This window comes from Bidens hawaiensis, unplaced genomic scaffold (assembly GCF_021521415.1).
Source record: "Bidens hawaiensis isolate Kalapana, Puna unplaced genomic scaffold, B.hawaiensis_p1.1 tig00003822_1, whole genome shotgun sequence".
Lineage (NCBI taxonomy): Eukaryota > Viridiplantae > Streptophyta > Magnoliopsida > Asterales > Asteraceae > Bidens > Bidens hawaiensis.
In genome coordinates this window covers 1,373,219-1,392,995 of record NW_027491219.1, presented here as the reverse complement: position 1 = coordinate 1,392,995, position 19,777 = coordinate 1,373,219, and the positions used below count along the sequence as shown (strand labels likewise).

General features: G+C 34.5%; 1 protein-coding gene across 1 annotated transcript in view; it reads right to left on the bottom strand.

The window, feature by feature from the left end:
• The window catches only part of LOC143624496 (uncharacterized), a 78,443-nt gene extending 66,419 nt beyond the window's left edge, over window positions 1-12,024 (bottom strand). Inside the window, exon 1 of the mRNA XM_077095128.1 lies at window positions 11,854-12,024. Coding sequence (XP_076951243.1) covers window positions 11,854-12,024 — 171 coding nt within the window. The remainder of the gene's footprint in view (window positions 1-11,853) is intronic.
• Window positions 12,025-19,777: the final 7,753 nt, after the last annotated feature.

Genomic DNA, 19,777 nt, shown 5'->3' with positions numbered 1-19,777 from the left:
CCATCATAACCCGCATTCGGGTTTCCATCTGGTCGATCAACCAGTGGGAGTATGAGCACTCCCTTTTTAACTGGTTAATAGCATACTGGTGGTCCAGTATGCTGTCCCCGAGGTACGCCCGCCTCTGTACCCCCACGACCAGGGCGGCAGAGTGCTCGTTCACCTGCTCGGTGAGAACACGTAGCCAAGCCGCCAAGTCCCGCTCCTGCCTTGGCAGACCCCACACAGGTAGGGTTGCAGGCTCGGGTTGGGGGCGGGAAGACTCGCCCCGGTGGTATGTGGATCTGGGTGGGGTAACAGTGGGCGGAACATACGGGGCACTGATCCGCGCCGTGAGGCGGGGACCGTGTCTGGGGGGAATCGGGGTGGTCTGTGGTGCGGGCGGGGTAGGAGACCTGGTAACCCTAGCAGGGGAGGGTACACTAGCACTCCTAGCTGGGGTGGTCTGTCTAGAAGTACTATGACTAGCCTCCGAAGGCTCGGAGCTGGGTGCTACACTTGGGCTTCCAGAGGCCCCGGAACTAGCCTCTTCCGGGTCCTCTTCCGTCGACACACTAGGTGTTCTTGCCATTATACCTGCACACAAGTTAACAAACATATAGTCCTTTTCGTAGTGTAATTCATAATTAAATTAACACATACTTATTTATACAACTTTACCACATAATAATATTATCATATATTTACACATATGTTGCCAATTTTACCTATTTAAGTCCCCCGTGACTTCCCCTGAATTTCCTCGTGCAGACAAGTCTGTTATTATGTTCCGGACCATAATAACCCACTTGTCCATCCAAGTTCATCCCGATCTCGTCACAATATATTATTAGTTGATATTCAGATCCTATAATACTTGAGCTACTGGTTATATTTTAGGTATCTTTTTCAGACATCCTAATTCTTTATAACCAATGGCTCTGATACCAAGTTCTGTAACACCCCGTAACCGCAGCGGAAACGTACACGGGATGCAACAGACACATCTGATATCAACAGCATTGCTTATAAAGAAAATACCACTACATTAATTTATAACATATTACATTGTTGCGAGATTCATTACTGTCTAGGTGATACACACATATTTTACCGATAAGACATTAATAAATTCATTACAAAACAAAGAGCAGCAAGCTTCCAACAGGTAGCACAGATAGTTAAGCACACATCAATCAATCCAACTTGGGCATACCTAGAAAACATGTAAAGAAAACGGGTCAACTACGAATAGTTGGTGAGTTTCACTAATTTAAATAAACACTGACAAATCATTTTAATAATCATTTATTAACAATATAATCATGCTGGGAACTATGTTACCCCAGAACATTTCCAATAACTTTCTGGGAACTATGTTACCCCAGAATAATAATAACCCCTGGGAACTATGTTACCCCAGAACAATAATAACCCCTGGGAACTATGTTACCCCAGAACAACAATAACCCCTGGGAACTATGTTACCCCAGAACAATAATAACACCTGGGAACTATGTTACCCCAGAACAATAATAACCCCTGGGAACTATGTTACCCCAGAACAATAACACATTATAAACATTTTATATATTCTATGCATCAGTCCATATATATATAAATGTACAAGTATTTCCATACTATCGGTATGTACTTAAATACTTTAAATAAGACATGTTTTCCGCCCCGGGAAAATATAATTAAAACAATTCATTAAAAGGGGCTCGTGAAAACTCACCTTGTTGTGAGTTGGTGAGTAATATAAGGAACAGCTACGTGCCTGGATCTGTAATATAATATCTAGTCGTTACTATATAATTCCCATAACTTAAATACATAGCAATCGGTACATCTGGGAACATTGTTAACCTAGTACTGTACTCGATTCGGGGACAATGTTAACCCCGTGACACTTCTAAGGACTCAGATTGACATTGCTTAGAGTTTGACAGTCAATTTAGTTAAGGTGATGAAATTATAGCTCGGTTTGACACCCCGTTTGGCCGCGGGGCCCGTTTCCGGTATTTCGGTGCCGGAAACGGTAACATCGGGTAAAATTACCCAAATCATCCGAATTATTTTCGGATGATTTATTTTTACTTAATTTACTTAGATTTATGAAATAGTCTATTTTTAGGGTTTTCATGTACCAGTCAGCTCGCTTATGCGAACTTTGCCGGTTTACACGTTTTAAGCTTTAAAAACTTGTTTTTATGTTCTTTTTAGCACAAATAATTACCCGATTAGTCTCGGGTCTTGAAATTTTGCACAAAACTTAATTTGACAGAAAGGAATTTTGTAAAAATTTTCCAGATTTATTTTCTTATATTTATATTTATTTATCTATTTTTAAATCTTATTAAAATACTAAATATATCAAAAATACCAAAACACTTTAGAAAAATCCCAAGTTTTTCTGGGATGATCTTTATCATCCTCATAACTTTCTGGAATTTTCCCAGATTTATTTTCCTACATTTACATTTATTTATCTATTTTTAAATCTTGTTAAAACACTAAATATATCAAAAATACCAAAACACTTTAGAAAAATCCCAAATTTTTCTGGGATGATCTTTATCATCCTCATAACTTTCTGGAATTTTCCCAGATTTATTTTCCTACATTTACATTTATTTATCTATTTTTAAATCTTGTTAAAACACTAAATATATCAAAAATACCAAAACACTTTAGAAAAATCCCAAATTTTTCTGGGATGATCTTTATCATCCTCATAACTCCCTGGAATTTTTCCAGAATTTAAAACTTATTTTTCAAGCCATTTTCACCCAAAACCGAGCTAGAAAGCCCTAGAACTCGTTTCACCGAAAAGCCTACTTAGACTTTTCCAACTGAGCTCAAATTTTGTGGGTGACTTTTATATGTTATAAAAAGCTTATCTTAAATTTTCCGGAATTTTTCATCATGTTTTGCTATTTTTCACTATTTTTGGCCAAAACCGAGCATTAAATTCACCAAATATTCATCTTTTATCCAAAAATTACCAAAAATTCACAGATCTCATATTTTCATGTGTAGATCATCTCTGTGAAATTTCGTGACCCGACTCTAAGCACACGTAAATCTGTCCATTTTTTCATAACACACGAAAACCGAACTATTTTGTGTTTTCTAGCTTTAGATCGCAAAGATCTCGGTTTCTAGCCTTTGCTAGCCGCTAGATACAACACTTACAAGCACATCAACACCACACCAAGCAACTATACCAACAATCAAACCATTTCTTTCAAATTGTCGGTTTTTAAGTAAAAACAAAGGTTTTAACCGTAGAAATCCATTCCCGACTCTTTTTACTCATTTCTTGGACCAAGATCCCTTGTATAACATGTATACATCTCTTGATCATGCAAGAGTCGGTTCCATCTCGGTTTTTCACCCATCTTTCACTTGGAAACTCATTTTAACAAGATTTTAACCGTAAAATTTTATTCTAAACACTTTTAACTCATTACTTGGATCAAGATCCTTTGTATAACTTGTATACATCCCTTGATCATACGAGAATCGGTTTTATCTCGGGTTTTCACCCGTCTTTCACATGGAAACCTCCTTTTCTCAATATTGTAGAATTAGAAACAAGATTTAAGCATAAAAACCATGTTTATACCTTCAAAGTCTTGTTAGAAATCAAGGATTTTGAATGAATGTTGAAAGGATTTGAGAGATTGAGAGAGTTTTTTTGATCTAAAAAAAAAAAATAACAATGAAGTGTGTGTGTGTGCATATAGGGCCGGTTGGCCAAGTGGAGGTGGGGGTGGGTCCCACAAATCCATTCTAAGCCACATATTCAGATTACACAATCCGGATAATGTTGTGGATAGTCTGGTTCAGTTCGTTTCTCGTTTAAACTCGTAATTCGGCTTGAAACGAAATTAAAATGGTCGTTTTTCGGGTTAAAGTAAAATTTATATAAAACTGATTTAAAAACTTTAAAAACTTAACCCATGACATTAAAACATCATATTATTAATAATTACGCATCTTTTTCAGCTTGATTGATCGTCTCTTGCTTGGTTTGGTGATAAAGGTTTCGTTTAGCGTACCGACGTACCATTAAATCGAAATCCTTTTTCTGTGCTATAATTTACTTATCCCGAAGCATTAATACCTCGTAAATATCACTAAACATTATATACTTCGTCTATAATGTAATTCCCGATTCGTTCGGGTTTCAATAACCGATCAATGATTAATTGTAATTCTAATACGATTCACTATATAATTGAGTATGATTCATACTGTGAACCATATATATTCGTATCAATGTGCTATAACTCATATAATCAATATTAAATAACACGTAAATAGTATATTCCGGCTAGGGTATACCTGGAGTTGTCGGAATCGTTACAAAAGGATCGAGTCAAACCACTACGCGTGCGAGCGTTGGGGATGATAGTCCAGTCGAACCTTTCGGATTTGATTCGAGTCGCTCAACGCGAGGCGTTGAAAGAGGACCAATTGGATAAAGAAGGACTTTTCGGGAACGAGAAGAATTTCGAACAACGTGTGGACGAAATTCTCTATTTCAAAGGTCGGATTTGGATTCCGACCCTCCATGACCTTCGTGAATTAATCATGGACGAAGCGCATAAGTCGAAATATTCCATACATCCGGGATCTGATAAAATGTACCAGGATGTGAAAGAATTTTACTGGTGGCCAGGTATGAAAAAGGATATAGCCACATACGTCGGCAAGTGTACGACGTGTGCGAGGGTTAAGGCGGAGCACCAGAAACCTTCGGGAATGTTGCAACAACCGGAAATTCCGGAATGGAAGTGGGAGCAGATCACAATGGATTTTGTGACACACCTCCCCAAGACGCCCCGAGGTCATGATGCAATTTGGGTAATCGTGGATCAATTAACCAAATCGGCACATTTTATTCCAATTAGAAATAATTATAACACCGAGAGACTTGCGCAAATTTATATAAATGAAATAGTGTCTCGTCATGGCATCCCCATCTCGATCATCTCCGATAGGGATAGCCATTTCACCTCCAAACTTTGGCAAGCTGTCCAAGAAGCGTTGGGAACACGTATTGACCTAAGCACAGCTTACCACCCTCAGACCGATGGTCAGTCTGAGAGGACCATTCAAACTTTGGAGGATTTGCTTCGTGCCTGCGTACTGGACTTTAAGGGAAATTGGGATCAACATCTCCCACTCGTTGAATTTTCCTATAATAACAGTTACCATAGCAGTATAAAGGCAGCACCTTATGAAGCATTGTATGGGCGGAAGTGCCGATCACCACTTTGCTGGTCTGAAGTGGGAGACCCGCAGGTCATTAGATCGGATCTGGTCCAGGAGACGACCAGCAAGATTCTTGAAATTAAGAACAACCTAAAAGCCGCGCGGGACCGGCAGAAGAGTTATGCCGATACCCGTCGAAAACCGTTGTCATTTGAGAAGGGTGAAAAAGTATATCTGAAAGTATCACCCTGGAAAGGAGTGGTCAGATTTGGAAAGGCGGGGAAGTTGGCCCCTAGATATATTGGACCATTCATTATTACTGCAAAGATCGGTCCGGTAGCTTACCGACTAGAACTGCCTGAGGAACTGAGTGCAGTTCATAACGTGTTTCATGTGTCAAATTTGAAAAGATGTCTGGCTGATGAGACATCGGTGTTACCCTTAGAGGGTGTTCAAATAAGTGATAGGCTCAACTTCGTAGAGGAGCCCATCGAAATAGTGGACGGTAAAATCAAGCAACTTAGACACAATAAGATCTCGTTGGTCAAAGTTAGATGGAATTCGCAACGAGGCCCAGAATTTACTTGGGAACGAAAGGACGAATTTCGGAAGAAATACCCCCACCTATTTCCTCAAAAGGAAGTAGTTGACGCGTAAAATTTCGAGGACGAAATTTTTATAACGGGGGGAGAATGTAACGATTCCGGCAAATCCAGGTATACCCTAGCCGGTATATACTATTTACGTGCTATTTAATATTGATTATATAAGTTATAGCACATTGATACGAATATATATGGTTCACAGTGTGAATCATACTCAATTATATAGTGAATCGTATTGGAATTACAATTAATCAATGATCGGTTATTGAAACCCGAACGAATCGGGAATTACATTATAGACGAAGTATATAATGTTTAGTGATATTTACGAGGTATTAATGCTTCGGGATAAGTAAATTATAGCACAGAAAAAGGATTTCGATTTATTAGTACGTCGGTACGATAAACGAAACCTTTAACACCAAACCAAGCATGAGACGATCAATCAAGCCGAAAAAGATGCTTAATTATTAATAATATGATGTTTTAATGTCATGGGTTAAGTTTTTAAAGTTTTTAAATCAGTTTTAGGTAAATTTTATTTTTAACCCGAAAAACAACCATTTTAGGCTTGTTTTAAGCCGAATTACGAGTTTAAACGAGAAACGAACTGAACCAGATTATCCACAACATTATCCGGATTGCGTAATCCGAATTTGTGGCTTAGAATGGATTTGTGGGACCCACCCCCCACCCATATGGTGGACCGATCGGTCCCTTTACATCCATAATCAATTCATTTTTCTTTTTTCTACACATCAAAACTCTCTCAACTCTCTAAACCCTTCAAAGTTCATCCAAAAACCCAAGTTCTAACCAAGATTTGAAGGTATAACATATGTTTTTAAGCTTGAATTTTGTTTTCTAACTTCATGATCTTGAGAAAAGGAGGTTTCAAATGTAAAAATGGGTGAAAACCCGAGTTGAAACCGATTCTCGCATGATCAAGTGATGTATACAAGTTATACAAAGGATCTTGATCCAAGTGATGAGTTAAAAGAGTTTATAACGAATTTTTACGGTTAAAATCTTGTTAAAATGAGTTTCCAAGTGAAAGATGGGTGAAAACCCGAGATGAAACCGACTCTTGCATGATCAAGAGATGTATACATGTTATATAAGGGATCTTGGTCCAAGAAATGAGTAAAAGAGCCGAGAACGGATTTTTACGGTTAAAACCTTTGTTTTTATATAAAAACCGACACTTTGAAAGAAATGGTTTGATTGTTGGTATAGTTTGCTTGGTATAGTGTTATTGTGCTTGTAAGTGTTGTATCTAGCGGCTAGCAAAGGCTAGAAACTGAGATCCTTGCGATCTAAAGCTAGAAAACACAAGATAGTTCGGTTTTCGGGTGTTTATGAAATTTGGACAGATTTTCGTGTGCTTAGAGTCGGGTCACGAAATTTCACAGAGATGATCTACACATGAAAATATGAGATCTGTGAATTATTGGTAATTTTTGGATAAAAGATGAATATTTGGTGAATTTAATGCTCGGTTTTGGCCAAAAATAGTGAAAAATAGCAAAACATGATGAAAAATTCCGGAAAATTTAAGATAAGCTTTTTATAACATATAAAAGTCACCCACAAAATTTGAGCTCAGTTGGAAAAGTCTAAGTAGGCTTTTCGGTGAAACGAGTTCTAGGGCTTTCTAGCTCGGTTTTGGGTGAAAATGGCTTGAAAAATAAGTTTTAAAATCTGGAAAAATTCCAGAAATTTATGAGGATGATAGAGATCATCCCAGAAAAATTTGGGATTTTTCTAAAGTGTTTTGGTATTTTTGATATATTTAGTGTTTTAATAAGATTTAAAAATAGATAAATAAATGTAAATATAGGAAAATAAATCTGGAAAAATTCCAGAAAGTTATGAGGATGATAGAGATCATCCCAGAAAAATTTGGGATTTTTCTAAAGTGTTTTGGTATTTTTGATATATTTAGTGTTTTAATAAGATTTAAAAATAGATAAATAAATGTAAATATAGGAAAATAAATCTGGAAAAATTCCAGGAAGTTATGAGGATGATAGAGATCATCCCAGAAAAATTTGGGATTTTTCTAAAGTGTTTTGGTATTTTTGATATATTTAGTGTTTTAATAAGATTTAAAAATAGATAAATAAATGTAAATATAGGAAAATAAATCTGGAAAAATTTTACAAAATTCCTTACTGTCAAATTAAGTTTTGTACAAAATTTCAAGACCCGAGACTAATCGGGTAATTATTTGTGCTAAAAAGAACATAAAAACAAGTTTTTAAAGCATAAAACGTGTAAACCGGCAAAGTTCGCATAAGCGAGCTGACTGGTACACGAAAACTTTAAAAATGGACTATTTTCATAAATCTAAGTAAATCAAGTAAAAATAAATCATCCGAAAATAATTCGGATGATTTGGGTAATTTTACCCGATTTTACCGTTTCCGGCACCGAAATACCGGAAACGGGCCCCACGGCCAAACGGGGTGTCAAACCGAGCTATAATTTCATCACCTTAACTAAATTGACTGTCAAACTCTAAGCAATGTCACAATCTGAGTCCTTAGAAGTGTCACGGGGTTAACATAGTCCCCGAATCGAGTACAGTACTGGGTTAACAATGTTCCCAGATGTACCGATTGATACGTATTTAAGTTATGGGAATTATATAGTAACGACTAGATATTATATTACAGATCCAGGCACGTAGCTGTTCCTTGTATTACTCACCGACTCACAGAAGGTGAGTTTTCACGAGCCCCTTTTAATGAATTGTTTTAATTATATTTTCCCGGGGCGGAAAACATGTCTTATTTAAAGTATTTAAGTACATACCGATCGTATGGAAATACTTGTACATTTATATATATATGGTCTGATGCACAGAATATATAAAATGTTTATCATGTGTTATTGTTCTGGGGTAACATAGTTCCCAGGGGTTATTATTGTTCTGGGGTAACATAGTTCCCAGGGGTTATTATTGTCCTGGGGTAACATAGTTCCCAGAGGTTGTGATTGTTCTGGGGTAACATAGTTCCCAGGGGTATTTATTGTTCTGGGGTAACATAGTTCCCAGGGGTTATTATTGTTCTGGGGTAACATAGTTCCCAGGAAGTTAATGGAAATGTTCTGGGGTAACATAGTTCCCAGCATGATTATATTGTTAATAAATGATTGTTAAAATGATTTGTCAGTGTTTATTTAAATTAGTGAAACTCACCAACTATTCGTAGTTGACCCGTTTTCTTTACATGTTTTCTAGGTATGCCCAAGTTGGATTGATTGATGTGTGCTTAACTATCTGTGCTACCTGTTGGAAGCTTGCTGCTCTATGTTTTGTAATGAATTTATTAATGTCTTATCGGTAAAATATGTGTGTAACACCTAGACAGTAATGAAACTCGCAACAATGTAATATGTTATAAATTAATGTAGTGGCATTTTCTTTATAAGCAATGCTGTTGATATCAGATGTGTCTGTTGCATCCCGTGTACGTTTCCGCTGCGGTTACGGGGTGTTACAGCTAAGATCAGGTATGGTACGAGGTGATTGTGAGAGACGTATGTAGTCAAAATGGAATTTGTCCCTCTTATTCGTTGAGAGTAAGATGTCAATGGCCTGCTAAGTTAAATCAGCAGAGAATGATCACTCTGTGTCTTTGGATTTGACATGACATCTGCGGTAAAAGTATAAATGATAGATTCACCTAAATAATTTCAAGTGAGGGACTTGAAAGGGATGATGTTATTTAATGGCACTTCGTCATACGTATTAGGGGTAGTAAACCGTTGTTATGCGGTATTTGCTACTTGCATCAATCTTCTATGCATCTTGTGCAAGTGGGAGATTGTTGGAATCGGTCTGCCCAAGACAGATATTAGAGTTGATGTGGCTAGTACGTTATGATCCAAGTCAGGTCATACCTAATAACAAGCTAGACAAACACCACGATATTTATTTAAGATATGATCTAACAAATAAAAATTAACACTTAGAATATTTGGAAATTGAGTTTCTAAATATTTGCACTTGTGTAATAAATAAATTATATGGATAATTTATGTTATGAGAGATTTTTAATTTTGCATATTACTGGTAATGCTATTTAAGTTAGTTAAATAACAATATGCAAGACTTACTGCATTTTGCATATATCATGTTATTTAAGTTGGTTAAATAACAATATGCAAGACTTACTGTATTTTGCATGTACTATGTTATTTAAGTTGGTTAAATAACAACATGCAATGCATATTGGATTTTGCATTATACTTGAATAATATAACTTAAGTCTTGAGAGATATTTTATTTTGAAATACTTGGGAGGGTATCTTTTGGCTGCACACCTTTTCCCCCTCTCTCTCCTCACTTATTTGTTTTATTTATTCCAAGATATGCACTATAATTCATTGGTTGATTTGTGTGGTGCATTTGGTTGCTCATCTCTCTCTCTCTCTCTCTTCACACACACACAAGAAGCAAGAAAACTCTCTCATCTTTCTCTCTATTTTCGGCCAAGGACTAAGAGGAACAAAGAGGTGTTTTCAAGTGTAAATCCTAGCATAACAAAGGTGTTTGTTGGAAGCTTGAATGGTAAAAAAGTCTGAGGTTCTTCTATCTTGAAGACTAGCCATTCATATCTTAATCTCCTTCATTTTCTTAGACTCTTGAAGCTATTACATAAACACCCTATGGTTGTTTATATATTAGTAAGCACACAAATTCGTATATGAATCCGGGGCTTGGGTTTTGCATATAAAATCGGTTTTATATTCTTCAAATTGACAAGATTTAAAACTTATTTATCCACTGCGTTTCTCATATAAATGGGTTTATATGACTTTTATAATCTTGTTAAAACCCAACAATGGCATTAAGAGCCGCTTATACGGATACCTGCTAGAATAGTTTTAAAGATTTTCGGGTTTTAAGGTATGGTTCACCATACGGCCGAAAGTTTTTGGGGCTTTTGGTTATCTCTTGGTTTTTCAAGATTATACTTTACATGGATGTGGTAATCTTGAAGAATTAAGTCATTTGGATGATTAATTATTTTGTTAGGACAAAAACCCAAAGTTTTCGGTTTGATTAACCTTGGCCGAAAACTTTAAGGGTTAAAAGGGGATCCATTTTGGATTTACACTTGCCTTAAGTGGTAAGTGTATGATATGTGATTGTTAATGAATGATATAGAAAGGATTAAGTATATGTGTGAAAGTATATAAATATAAATATAAATATAAATATAAAGAAGATAATGTATGGTTATATGGCAAGAAGGGAACCAAACCTAATAATATTCGAGGATGAAGGGCACCAGACCCTAATAATATCCGAGGATGAACGGCACTAGACCCTAATAATATCCGGGGATGAAGGGCACCGGGCCCTAATAATATGCGAGGATGAAGGGCACCAGACCCTTATAATATCCGAGGATGAAGGGCACCAGACCCTAATAATATCCGAGGTATGTAGGGTGAAATGCTCTTTAAAACGTAATGATAATTATGTATGTATTAGTAGACTAAAACAAGAAAGTATGAAAAGTATTAAAGTATGAAAGTATGAAAGAATGAAAGTATAATGTATGAAAGAATGAAAGTATAATGTATGTACGTACGTACATACGTATGTATGTATGTATGTATGTATGTATGTATGTATGTATGTATGTATGTATGTATGTATGTATGTATGTATATAGGTATGAAGTATAAGTATGTTAAGAAATTAATATGTGTCTTCGGATACGTATAAGTATGTATCTGAATGTAATGTATGTTGCATATTTAACTAGAAATCATTCAGCTTAACTGACTTTTAGTATGCACGCAGGCAAATCATTAGATTCCAAACCCATTGGCTCCAATTCGTTACAAGTTTCCTCACCCGTAAACTCCCGATGATAAGCTTGATCAAATATTTCTTTCATTTCTGCCAATATTTTATTGCCTTCTGAAATAATATTAGCCACATTGTCAAGGCAATTCACAAGTTTCGAGTTAAACGCTTCAACTTCATATTCTTGCTTTAGTTTTCTTTTTTTACTTTTACATTTTTTGCATTTGAAGACGGCTTGGGTGGAGAAACCACAAAATCTAACACTTGAATATCATCATCAAAGTTGCATTGGTTCTCTAGAGTCACTTCTTTGGAAGCTAGTAAGTCATCCAATTCAGAAATTGTTTCTACTTTAATATTGTCATTTTTCCAGCAATCGAACATTTCATTCTTTAGTGGTTTCAGCACATGCACCGGATGCCCTATCCTTTCCAAATAGTTCTAGCATTTCATTGTAGTTTGACACTTTTTTCGTCTTCAATGTTATAGCATCAGGCTTCATCAAAGTTGCATTGGTTCTCTAGAGTCACTTCTTTGGAAGCTAGTAAGTCATGCAATTCAGAAATTGTTTCTACTTTAATATTGTCATTTTTCCAGCAATCGAACATTTCATTCTTTAGCGGTTTCAGCACGTGCACCGGATGCCCTATCCTTTCCAAATAGTTCTAACATTTCATTGTAGTTTGACACTTTTTTCGTCTTCAACGTTATAGCATCAGGCTTTGACTATTCAAAAAATAAATATAATTAGTGTTATTATAATTGATTAAGTATTTGTTTTATGAAAACAACTAGAACTCTTACAATTATTAATTTAGCCCAAACTTCTTCCCCAGCCACAATTAGTTGAGTCTCATAATTCCATGAGAAACCACTCAATGAAGTTCCTTGAAACATATTGTACCATTGAGAAAAATGGCCTTTCAATGTTTTTAAACGATACATTAAATGATTTTTGGTAAAATGCATTTGAAGCTTTGTAGTTAGCTTCTCAATCATATTAGTGTATGCTAGTGAGGTGCATGTTCCGCTTATCCTATTGTCCTTATCCTTTTGTGTTATCATCTCTTGAATGAATGCATCATCCATCATCTCTGTCCATTTGAAGTGTTCCTTCTTACCAATGTTTCTACTGCCTTCTTGTTTGGTCATGATAACTTCCTACATTAGAACAAAATTAAAAGGATATATTGCTAAAAATATTGAACTACAAATGTTTAATATAATAACTATGATATATAGAAAATACTAAATAACATCAATATTTTCAAACACCAATGCTCATTTGCGGTTAATGTGATAATAGGGGCGTATACGAGCTCGACGAGCTCGACCGATTCGAGTTACTCTTTTAAAGCTCGAGCTTGGCTTGTGAATTTTTTTTTCAAGCTCGGGTTCGGCTCGTTTATTATATATTAATCAATTTATATAAGTTTTTAATTATTTTTAAACACTTTCAAAAAAATTCTGTAACAAATTTGATCAATAGAAACTAAGTTATGCAATAAATAAAGATTTGACGTTGTTTTGGTGCATAACATTATCATTAGTTGCTTCAAAACTTTTTTAGCAAGCTTAATTAACTCAACACAAGAGAAACCATCACTAACTTGATTGCTACAATCGAATAACATGTAAAAATCAAAACAAAGTGTTATAAAGCAAATGATAATACCTGATTAAGGAAGGGTTGCTTGGCGTGCTTAGAAGAAGACATGGTGATGGCATCTTAGGTTTAGAAACATGAAACAAGTATATGACCTAATACAAAAAGAAGAGCACAATATGGTAATTTTATGTTTGATTAGAATGTCCACTTTTCCTTTCTCACCTATTCCTTCCGATTTGGAAGGAAAGAAATTGGTATAAATTTTTATCACTTTCTTTTCTTTTCTCATTTTATCCTTCCTTAAAATAATCTTTGGAACACCTTTCCTCCCTTGTTTATTCCACTTTCTTTTCCTTTCCATTGCTAAATGAGACTTTGGAACATAGCCTATGTTTCCGAGTTTCTTTTCAAAAAAGAAGAGAAAGAAAGGGGAATGAGGATAGAAAAGAAGGGAAAAAAAAGAAAAAGATATGATTTTATTTCGTGTTCTCGAGTTTAATTAAAAGAAATGATATTAACATTTTATGTGTTCTCGAGTATGAAGAAAAAGTAAAGAAAGTTACACTTTTACTATTATACCCATATACTTAAATTAAATAAAAAGTACTTATGATAACAATTTTGGGCTAGAGTTCGATAAATATAAGACTTCTCAAAACTCTTATGGACTTTTCAGAACTCTTATTTTGTTCTCGTGATTCTTTATTATATAATTGTATACAAACACCATTATGTGATTATCCTTGTACAGTTCAATCCAAATGAATGAAAAAAGTAGCTAATGTCACAGTTACCAAATAAAGTTCTAGTTCAATCACACGTAATTAAGAAAACTCATATACTACTACAAATTCCTATTAAAATATATAGATATTAGGATTATTACATTACACCTTCTCACAGTAACATAACTACTACAAATTTCTATTTTAACTAGAATTAACAAAAAATAAAAAGAAATGACAATATCAAACATTATATAAACAAATTGAACCATCAGTTTAAAAGCTAGGTATCTCCTCCCACCACACACAATTCCTTAGTATGTTAAGCGCATATAAATTAACTCAATTTAACTAAATTTCAATGCCATAATCATAGGCATCTTGATATATTGATGCACGCCGCGCGACCAGCTTTTCTATGCTGGTCGTGCGGCGCCTAAACACAATATTTCCATAAAGTTCCATTTTGGTCAAGTTTTGGGCCCAATTTCACTATATAAACACCCTTAACCTTAACCTGAAAAAGATCCTACAACCACTAGACGAATTGGAGTTTCTTGGAGATTATATTTGAGTTATTTGGCGGTTTTGAAGGCAAGGAATAATCCAATGAAGAGTTTTACGTTCGAGATTGAAGACTACGGGTTTTATCACCTTTAATCTTATGTTTTCATTATTTTCACCATGTTTTCTTTCAGTATTATTTTGTTTGATTTTCCGAGTCCAAGCTAAACATTATAGACTGCTTAGGCTATCGATGAACTTTTGTTGATGTTTGATATTAGTTGGATTATTACTTTTTGTTATGGTTTTATGAATCAGTAAATTATTTGGTTTATTTAATTGATGCATATGTGTACTTGGTCATGTTTGATCTAGTTTTATTATTCCACATTTGTCACACCCCAACCTAAGGAGGAAATGTCGGGGCGTGAGCTGATTGCTCACAACTCTCAAGGTACTATCATGCAATAATTTGAAAATGAAAATATCTATTAATTTCAATTAAATATTCCAACAATACAAACTGTTCCACCAGACAAACTACAAATCATCAAAATAAATAAGTTCAAAATTTATGTCTTGATAATATTCCTCTAACTTAATGCACCAGTTAAATCTCTACCAAAGCTTTCAAAGAATTAAATCTAAACCTGCATATGTGCACAAAATAAAATAGATTTTGTCAACACGAGGTTGAGTGAGTAAAATACCAGTAAAGTGATATATAATATAATATATAAAGAAAATGCAAACTGCAACCTGTGATATAACAATTAAGCTATAGCATGTACACAATTCAAACAAATAATAAAGATATGGCTAAACCGTTGCCATGCGAATCGGGCATTGGTTACCAAAAATGAGTTGTCAGTGAAACCATTGTCATGCGATTGGATGTCGGCTACTACGACAATCGTATGATCGTACAATAATGATGGACCTCTCCGAATGCGGTAAAATAAAGCAAGTAAGCAAATAGAAAGTTAGGCATAAACTGATATACACACAAGGATAACCGTTGCTAATGTGGATAATAATAATAATAATACGAAAGTAGTGTAAATACGCATATGTCCCCCAAAAAGTTTATAGAAAGTACAACAGGGGAGTGAGATACTCACCTGATTAGATGAACGAAATACAAATGAGTATGTTAGGGTAGTAAACAACTAAACCATTCGGAATGAATCGACAAGGATTTCATAGTTATATGTAATACAATATAAATTAATTATAAACGATATAACGCGTATAATGAATTAGGATTTCGGTGACTTGAGTTATGATTTGTGATTAGAATATTTATTGATCGAAAGATTGATTTCTATAGTGATTATTATTGCAAGGATTAATATTATTGATTATCATATATCTATAAAATGATTATTTTTATAAAAAATACCATTGCTTATACTTGAAATAATTTAAAATATATAGATTTAATATAAAATTTACTTATAATAATATTTGTATATATATATAATTAAATAGATAATTAAAATAAAATAATTTAATTAAAGATCAGATATACTTGGAAATTTTTGAATAAATACAATCCAATATATAAGTATTTAACATATACTTATAATATATAAAAAAATTATTAATTAAATTTAATAATATAATAATAATATTTAGATGAATATGTATTTTTAGTCCCTAACGAAAATTAGTTTATGAACGAGTGATAAATGCATACTTAACGTGTTTATTAATATTATGCATTTTTATTTAAAAACAGTTTATATACATATATATAAAATTTATACTTAATGATTCATAAAGTTGCTCACAACAAGCTACGTCAAGCTAGACGTGTGGGTTTTGCAAAATAAAGTTTATTTGTCATTGGTATTGATTTTAACAATTTAATTAATAAATAAATATCCAAAATAACATTTATAAAAAAAAACATGCGCTGGCCAGGGCTCGAACCCGCGTCCGGCCGACTCACAGTAGTTAACCACCCACACGTGCAACCTGTTGAGCTAACTAAACAACTGAGTAATATCTGAAAACAAGTAATTACATTCAAAAACTGATTTTAACCCAAAGGGATTATAAACCCTAATTCTTGAAATCGTTCAATCCGTTTGTTTTTGGTTTAATTAACATTAGGGTTAATGATTGGTGAGTAGAAACAAACTTGTGAAATAGTTTAATTACCTTTAAAGACGACTAATTGATAAAGAACGACGAGTAGAAAGTTTCCGGCACAAAATGGATTCCAAAATCATAACAGTAAGTTCGTGTAATATAATTAAGCTTTGGGTTAATGATGGCGAGGTCCAGAAGACGCTGAACACCAGATTAATTGTAATAATATGAAGAGTGATAGTAAATCCCCAATTTTTTTTATAAGGACAGTTCGATTATTAGGTAATTCGTATTAATAGATATCTTGTATGCTTAATTAGATTGTCGGTATAGCTTGTTGAGATATAATAAACGATTTACAAGTATAAAGAGAGGATTAAGGGTCAAGAAATCATACGGGTTGAGTTAGGAGTTGGATACGGGTCTAGATCCTGGGTTAACGGGTTTGGATAAGGATTCTGGTTATAATATATATATTGTTTAATTAAATTTGCAGATTGGTCCCTGAAGTTATTGTGTGGAAACAAAATGAGATTAAACTTAGTTTAGGGTGAAAAATGCTTAAGATTGAAAGTTATATTTATAAAAATTAATTATATATAATAACTATAATAATAAAATAATATTAGCTTGATAATTGTGATGTGTTGTTGATTAAAAATGACCCGAAAACGAAAATGGGTCGGGTATTGATTATTAATAATTTAAACGAAAACCCGAGTTGTTACAACATTATCCTTGGTGATTGTTTCTTATGATAGGATTTTGTTAGGTAATCTACTGTGTGTTTCTGACTTGTTTGTGATTGAATTCGAATAAGTCGTAGGAATAATATTATTAGTCAAACAAATAAAAGTTTGCCGCTGACCTAAAAAGTTGTAAGGTGATAGGTTATCTGTTAGATCTTTGTTAATTCAGATTGCTAGATTTAGTTCTTCTTAAAGAGCCTGTCTAGATTTGATTGATTAACATTTTCTAGCGAGCCAATTGAGTTTATTAAATTACCTTTAATTTCCACGCTGTAAGGTAGGATTTCATTATAAAGGTAGTCGTTCATAATTAGTTAAATAACCGTAATGGAGTTTAATATATAAAACTGTTGTGTCTTAAAAGTTATTAGAAACCCATAGGTGTCTTCTTGAGAAGGGTCAGGGATTCTGTTTGAGTTTTCTTTTAAGTGACTATTTTATGATACAAGTATCATAACAAGTACTTTCCAACTATTTGATAATTGAAACTTTGGGGATTCCAGTCTAGGTATTTTTCATCATCATCGGAATCAGTTGAACTAAATTCTCTTGTGTTTTATTACTTGTCTTTTCTTAAATAGTTATTTTATTAGTTAATATTAAGTAATTTAAAACCACCTTTTAATAATTATAAAATAAATAGTCGTGTTAGTTTGTCGAGTCTAATTAGTTAATTTATGTAATTAAAAAAGTCTCATGGGTTCGATATGTAGACTTACTTAGTGATAGTCGGTTAATTTGTATATGTTTTCGCTCGTTTATTATTTAGTTTTAATCATTTATTTTAGGAACTTCGATACTTCATACGTGCATTATTGGATTTCAAGTCACATGCATTAAAGTATTCAATTTGGACCTATTGTGGCACAGAATGAAGAACCCGGGATGTCCAGCACGCAAAACGAGACAAGATAATGAAGTTTGCTAGTGACAAGACCCATCGCGATACGCGATGGGCTTGCTTGAGGACCCAACGCGTATCGCGATGGGATTTAAAATATCTGTTGACTTTCCGGTCCATCGCAATACGCGATGGACCATTGAAGACCCCATCGCGTATCGCGATGGGGTGGTCAGACGGGAGCTAGGGTTTTATATCAAACTTTTCATCAAAAACAACCCTAAATCGTTTTTAACGACCAAAGGCGATTTCCAGCAGCTCCAAGAGGCGATTTTAACCATCCTAGATCATCCCAAGACCTCACACTTGATCTATATAATCCGAATTGAAGATTTAACGATGTCAAGGCTCAGCTAATCTCCTAGAATCGCACCCGGGATGTAAAGTTTGTAATTTATATAGTTTTTCTCATGTGATTAAGAACATTCTTGTATCATTATTGATGATTGATATATGATTATTGATGTTTGGTATTTCTGTGTCTTCAGTCGGTTTAGGTTTACGTTTGTCTGAACGATTTGTTACCAGTTGCTAAATAATTGATCATATGATTGTTTGGTTAGATTGAATACGATAAAACATACGATTTCCCTTAACTGAGCCACACTGGCAAGGACTGTTTGATCCAATGCCGTGTGTAAAGTGATTGTTGATGTCTAAGGTTTTGTCTGATTGATTAGTCAGTAGTTAATCATTAATAATTTATCTGTTAGGTTGCATGAGATAACTGTAGGTTGCTTACTAGAATTCCCGGGTGTGATTTGCTTTGTTAACTGCTTGAAACTCGTTTACTTGCTTGTTACTTAATTCTCTAAATTCACTTAAATTGCTTGTGTGATCAACACTAAAGCCAGTTACTTCATAATATTGAAACTGTTTACACGATTACATTGACCACACATTCCTGGTGGATACGATACCTTACTTATCCTATCTAGGTAGTTTAAATAGGTTTTTGATTGACTTGAACAACGATCATCAAAATGGCGCCGCTGCCGGGGAGTTGGTGCGCTTAGTGTAATTCGTGTTAGTTGATTTTTGTGTTTATTTTAGTTTTAATTTTAGCTTTGATTTTCAGTTTAAATTTTATTTTTCTTTATTTTACGCGGGTTGTGTTAGTTATGCAGATAACAGATTTATACGCACCCGCCACTTGGCCCGACAGTCTCCGTTAATTTACGGGCCCAAAATTGAGAGGTTAGCTCGACAGAACCGAGTTCAGAATAGAAATTCAGTGATGGAAGATCAGAACCAGAACCAAAACCAAAACGAGGACCAGAACTAAAACGAAAACCAGAACCGGAACCAAGACCCACTCCCACAAAATAACACGTTTAACCCAGATAACATACCTGACCCACCAAACTTCAATAACCAAAATGACCAAAATCACTCAGCTTGTGCTTCCAGAACCCGAAACCTTAACCGAAACCGAAACCTAAACCCCAACTTTGACCAAACCGAACCATCCGTTCCAAATAATAACCCCAACCGAAGAGTTCGGATAAATATCGATGATGTTCAACCGTGTATTCCGACAGAAAACGTAGAA